The following is a 5983-nucleotide window of genomic DNA, read 5'->3' on the forward strand; positions in this document are numbered from 1 at the left end:
AGCACACATGGTGCATTGCGGCCGGCGTCGCCACCCAGTCCAGCGCGGCGGGGCGGCAGCAGCGGGAGGGACACCCGAGGAGAATGAATGGGAGACAGAGTTTGCATTGGATGGGGTCGCAAACATTCACCGTTTGACAATGAGGCAAGACGATCAAATCCATGACTTGAATATCGCTTTAATTGCAAATAAGGAACGCATTATAGCGAGAGTAAGGCAACAGCTGTTAAAACTTAAAGGACTCAAGTTTTGGTTGACAGTGCGGGTGGGTGCATCCCGCGAGACAAAGGACGGGATAGAAGAAGATGAAAAATTTTTGCGTTCGCAAAACCACATCGTTCTACCAGCCCACACATGTGAAGCAGAGGTAGAGAAATGCATTTTGGAAATTATCGATGCGAGCGACAACTTGAAACTGCAAGGTTCATCATGGCAGATAACCGAAGTATTTTTTATAGAAGTATCAATGGCCAAGTACAGCCCCATGAGAGGATCCAGCTACATTCGGCTACCTCCCGTTCTCGCAAACGCAAGAATGGGTATCATCAACATTCAGAATAAAAATGACAATGAATGTTTTCGATGGTGCTGTCTCGCCGCAAAATATCCGTGTGACCGTCCACACCCAGAGAGGGTTACTCACTATGAAGATTATTATGACACACTCAATTTTGGCAGAATGGAATCAGCGGATTTTAAGATTGATAATATTGCTAGATTTGAAAAAATTAATCCAGAATTTTCGTTTAGTGTAGTCACATGCAACAGAGACAAAGTTTTTCACCCCTTGTATGCCAGCTATGAAAAGAGTGAGATACACGTTTGCTTGTTATACTTTTCAGACACTAAAGGGTTAAAGTACCACTACGCCCTAGTGACAGATATGGACCAAATGTTGTATAGCGCGGTACCCGTGCTCGCTCGTGGACGCAGACATTTCTGTCGCTTTTGCTTCTTTTCTCTTCCGAGTGCGGATGCGAGAGACGAGCACGGAGTGACGTGCAGACAATTCGGGGTGCAAAAAACTAAAATTCCCGAGCCAGGTTCAACCATATCATTTGACACAAAATTTTATGGTTATTGCGAGCGGCAAGAGTTTACATTGGTCTTCGATTTTGAAACGTACATGAAACCCGTCGAAATAGATGAAGGCAAGAAAACCAGAAAAATAAGTGAGCACATCCCATTTTTGTACACAATCATTGTCATTGACCACTTAGGCAACCGAGTGCTCGGCCCGATTGTGCATGCAAATGATGGAGGGGTTGCAGAGCACTTTATTACAAAGGTGTTGGAAATTGAAAATGAATTGTTCACGAGGCACAGAAAGGATTTTCCAAAGCACATGAGCTATGAACAATGGGAAGAATATGATCGAACCACATCATGCCATTTATGCGGGAAAAAGTTTACCAGCCATGCCGAAAAGGTGCCGGACCACTGCCACCTGACTCCCACATTCAACTACAGAAACGCATTACATGCGACACCTTGCAACGCGCTCCGCCGCCGCACACACCGATTGGTCGCAGTGGCACACAATAGCAACCGGTATGATAGCTGTATAGTCATGAAGGCGGCCGTGAACCACCCGGCATTGCAAGACAAAGACATAAAAGTTATTCCAAAAACAAAATCTCACTATTTGTCATTCCGTATCAACTTGGGGGAGAAGGGGCGAGCCATCGTATTCATTGATTCCTTTCGGCATTTGATGAGTGGGCTGGATACCCTTGTCAATGGATTACTACCCTCCGACAAAATTGTGCTGAATAAAACTTTCCCTGTACCACACAAAAGAGATTTGGTGGCATCCAAGGGAGTTTACTATTATGACTACATTACAGAGTATGATCAGTTGTATGAAACACAACTACCACCCAAAGAAGAATTTTATAGCAGAGTGAAAGGTGAGGGTATTTCGGATGAAATGTACGCCCACGCTCAAAAAGTATTTCAGACTTTTGAGTGCCCAAATCTGCTTATTTATGCTATTATTTATTGCGTATGCGATTGTGCATTACTTTGTGATGTCATAAGTTCATACCGCAGAACGACATGGGAGACGTTCGGATTGGAGGCGATGCGCTTCGTATCCGGTGCCAGCCTTAGTTGGGCGTGCGCACTAAAGAAGACAAGAGCAGAAATTTCATTGATTTCTGACGCATCCCACTTTAATTTCTGCGAAATGGGCATTAGGGGTGGGCAGAGTGTGATAAGCACGAGGTTCGCCCAAGCGAACCATGAGGAATGTGAAAATTATGACCCCAACGCTCCCAAATCTTGGATTTCCTTGTACGACGCTACAGCGCTCTACGGGGGGACGATGACCAAATCTCTACCCATTGGCGAGTTCCAGTGGGTGGGGCCGGAAGAATATGACCCATTGAAAGGGAGTGAAGAAGATGAATATGCCTATATATGGATGGTGGACACGGAATACCCTGAAGAATTACACGCTGCTCATCGCGATTTTCCAGCGATGCCAGAAAGGATGAAAATATCGCAAGATATGTTGTCGCCCTTGCAGCATAGACTTTTGGAGGCAAGCGGTAGAAGAATGCCTGCCAATGATGTCAGATTGGTGAGTCATTTGGGCCCCCGCCACAAGTATGTATGCCATTCACTCATATTGAAACAATACCTTGAAATGGGTATTATTGTCACCCGGGTGCACAAAGGATTAAAGTTCCGGCAGGCCCCATATTTGAAGCCATATTTGGAATATCTCACTGAAAAAAGAGCCGCCGCGAAAAGCGACTTTGAGGCTCAATATTTCAAACAAAAAGGAAACGATATTTTTGGTTATTCCTTGAAATCATCGCGTCACCATGTGTCCGTGATCATGTGCAGAAATGAGGAAAAACTGGTAAAAATGGTGAAAAGTCCTTTTTTTCACAGTTTTGAAATATTTGGCCCCGACCTCATCGCGGTCCAAATGAAACAAAAGACTGTAAAGCTAAACTATCCAGTCAGTCTCGGAATGGCCATTTTGGACAAGAGTAAAATCTATGGTTACAAACTGTACGGCGAATTAAAAAAGCAATTGGGCCCCTCTGCACGCTTACTTTGCCACGACACTGATTGCTGGGGTTTCCATTACGAATCGGACGATTTTGTAAAGACGCAGAGAAGCATTGCACACATGATGGATTTTTCAAATTATCCCCGTGACCATGAGTTATACGACGAATCTAGGAAACGCATTCCTCTTTTCCTCAAGGATGAACACCCTGGGAGAATGGTGACGTCCTTTGTTGGTTTGCGTGCGAAAAACTATTGCCTCCAGTTTCCAGACGGCAAGCCCGTAAAGAAATGCAAGGGCGTGCAACGCAGCGCTGCAGAGAAAGGGCTCACATTTGAATGTTATAAAAAGTGCCTCATTGAAAATTATGAAAAATCCCTAGCTTTTTCTTATATTAGACAGGATGGTAAGCAAACCATTTACACGTGGGATACCGTCAAATGTGCATTGAGCAATTTTGACACAAAGCGGTATTTTTGTCCAGACGGCATTCACACCGTGCCTCACAACTATAGAGGCCCGCCTATCGGGGGGTTAGAGAGAGAGAGGGAGGGGGGAGAGGCGGAGGAAGAGGATGAAATGTAAAAATGTGTTAATGTACAGTACTGGTTCATATCTATAAGCGCATGATGTATAAAGTCAAAGTTAGAATAAGGTGACTGCCTCAAAAAATATACAAGATTTGCAAAATACGCGGTGAGTTTGCGTTTTCGAATGGCCATTGTGACTCAACTAATAATAATAATAATAATTACAATAGTTCTCTAAATTTTATTTGTAGGCGTGCGTGCAACCACATCTTCAGACGGCGTCCAGAACAACAAGAACACGGTCGACACGATCGTTCGAGGTAAACTTTAATATAATTTAAATGTACACATCTACACATAAAGAAAAAAAAATCGGCTTATATATAATGTTATTTCTCTCTCTCTTTTCAGCATTGCGCACATCACCGGCTAATGTATAAATGAATGAATGAATGAATGAATCGTTCCTTGTAAATATTATTTTTACTCTTACAATATTAAAAAAAGAAATCAATAAAATTATGTCTTTTACACCCGATTTTTCTATGGTACATATTCGGCTCCGTCCGACCGTCCCTGCCTCCCCCTCCTTCAGTAGATGTTCGTTCGCTCAGTACAATGGTCGCATTGTCATTGGCGCTCGCCCTCACCCTCCTGGCCGCGGGTGCCCTATGCGAGAATAAGACATGTGGTGATTTGTCATATCACACAAACTTATTCAGGTTGTATGTGTGTATAGACGAGCCCTCATACGAAAAGATGTACAAGACGTGGATGGAATTTTGCGATATTCTCGTACCAACGACCAATTATACATTTATCGATTTGCAATCGAATTGGGAGTCCTTCAGCGGGTATCGAGAAATAAAACCCCAGAGGCGGGACGAGGGCGCTTCAGTGTGCGACGTAGAGCCGAGCATAGTGGGTGCGGGAGCCGTATTGGGAGCATTGTGTTCGTCTTTGCTTTACGCGTGTGTGTACACTTTTCAAAAACATGGAAGAGTAATTTATCATGTCAGCAGAGTCCGTCGAGTTGCCCAGTGCACTCAAGTTTAAGTCGCCTTTTACCTGTTCCGTAATTGGTGGGAGCCAGTCGGGGAAAACTAGCTTGGTTTTAGATATTATAAGAAACCGTGAAAAATTGATTTCTGGCGAATTTTCCAAGTTTTATTGGGCGCTCCCCGAGGACTCGCCGATACCGAGCAAGGTGGCCACCCACGAGCCGGCGTTCAGTATAATCCGAGGCCCGCCCGACGACAGATCTCTGCAGGAAGATTCAGTCATTGTGATCGACGACCTCGGCTCACGGTGTCAATCTGAGGCCATCGCGCGTCTGTTTACCATTACGAGCCATCACCGGCGCGTGTCCGTGTTCCTCATTCTCCACAATTGTTTCCCGAAGGGGCCCTACAGCCGTGACATCGCCCTGAGCACCGTGTATTGTCTCCTGACCAAAAATCCACGAAGTCCGACATCCTTCCGGCACCTGGCGTCCCAATTGGTCGGCCGTGGAGTAAACAGCTTATATCAGTGCTACCTGCACGCCACAGAAGACCCCTACACCCACTTCCTCGTGGACAATTCGCAAACCTGTAGCCCTGCCTTGCGCTTTAGGAGCAACATTTTACCTAGCGCGACCGGCACAGAAATATATTGTACACCCGATCAACTCGAAAAACTAGTGGGCGATCAAAATAATACTTATGAGCGATTTACTGAAACGGAATAGCCACCTTTTCGCCCTCCTCTGTTCGGCGACGCCGGCCAGGCGGGCCGCTTTGTTGCGCACCCTCGGTAGGGAGGAGGTGCTCGCCTTATCCGAGGTCATTCTAAACTCGATCGCGGCCGACGGAGGGTGCCGTCTATCTACCGAATCAGCGAAAAAACTCGGACGGCATAAAAATAAACTGAGGGAGTTAGCGTTCAGAAAAAATAATTGGCGCCACAAAAAGAAGATTTACCAGCAAAAAGGGACCGGGGCGTGGTTGGTTCCAATACTCACGTCTGTACTGAGTCTAGCAGGAAACGTTTTCGCAAAATGAACGGTGCTTATCAAAAATATCTCGTTATATCGCCAGAACAATTAAAAAGGCTCCGTGGTGAGAAGCCTTTAATCAATAAACTCGATCAAGACAGAAAAGAGACGCTACAAGCAGCCACACGAGACAAGAGCAGTAACGATTTTTCCGCGTTTTTAAAATATCAACACGCGTTGCAGAAATATTTGAGCCACGCCACAGCCGAAGAGATCACCCCAGTCGAGCTATCACTAGGCGACCCCATCGCCGCAGCTGCCGCTACAGCTGCCGCCACCGCATCTACCGCGCCCGCCACCCCACCCAGTCCAGGAGTCGGCAATCGCACGAGAAAAACACGGACTCGCGAAACACAAACGACCCCCGCTGTACCGGTGAAAAAACTTAAAAAG

General features: G+C 45.8%; 2 protein-coding genes across 3 annotated transcripts; both read left to right on the forward strand.

Moving 5' to 3' along the window:
• Positions 1 to 6: 6 nt before the first annotated feature.
• On the forward strand, positions 7 to 998 carry LOC127750599 (uncharacterized). Its single transcript, XM_052272698.1, has 2 exons — positions 7 to 923; positions 970 to 998. Exons 1-2 carry the CDS (start codon positions 8 to 10, stop codon positions 996 to 998), a joined length of 945 nt encoding a protein of 314 aa, XP_052128658.1. The 5' UTR covers position 7.
• Positions 933 to 5075, forward strand: LOC113214133 (uncharacterized). Of its 2 annotated transcripts, XM_026433410.2 has the most exons (3): positions 933 to 3721; positions 3807 to 3875; positions 3967 to 5075. In XM_026433410.2, exon 1 carries the CDS (start codon positions 1127 to 1129, stop codon positions 3608 to 3610), a length of 2484 nt encoding a protein of 827 aa, XP_026289195.2. In that variant the 5' UTR covers positions 933 to 1126; the 3' UTR covers positions 3611 to 3721; positions 3807 to 3875; positions 3967 to 5075. The 2 variants fall into 2 exon arrangements, with proteins under 2 accessions (XP_026289195.2, XP_026289194.2); XM_026433409.2 differs by having other exon boundaries at positions 933 to 3875.
• The last annotated feature ends 908 nt before the right edge of the window (positions 5076 to 5983 follow it).

This window comes from Frankliniella occidentalis, unplaced genomic scaffold (genome assembly GCF_000697945.3).
Source record: "Frankliniella occidentalis isolate FOCC.00 unplaced genomic scaffold, Focc_3.1 Scaffold219, whole genome shotgun sequence".
Lineage (NCBI taxonomy): Eukaryota > Metazoa > Arthropoda > Insecta > Thysanoptera > Thripidae > Frankliniella > Frankliniella occidentalis.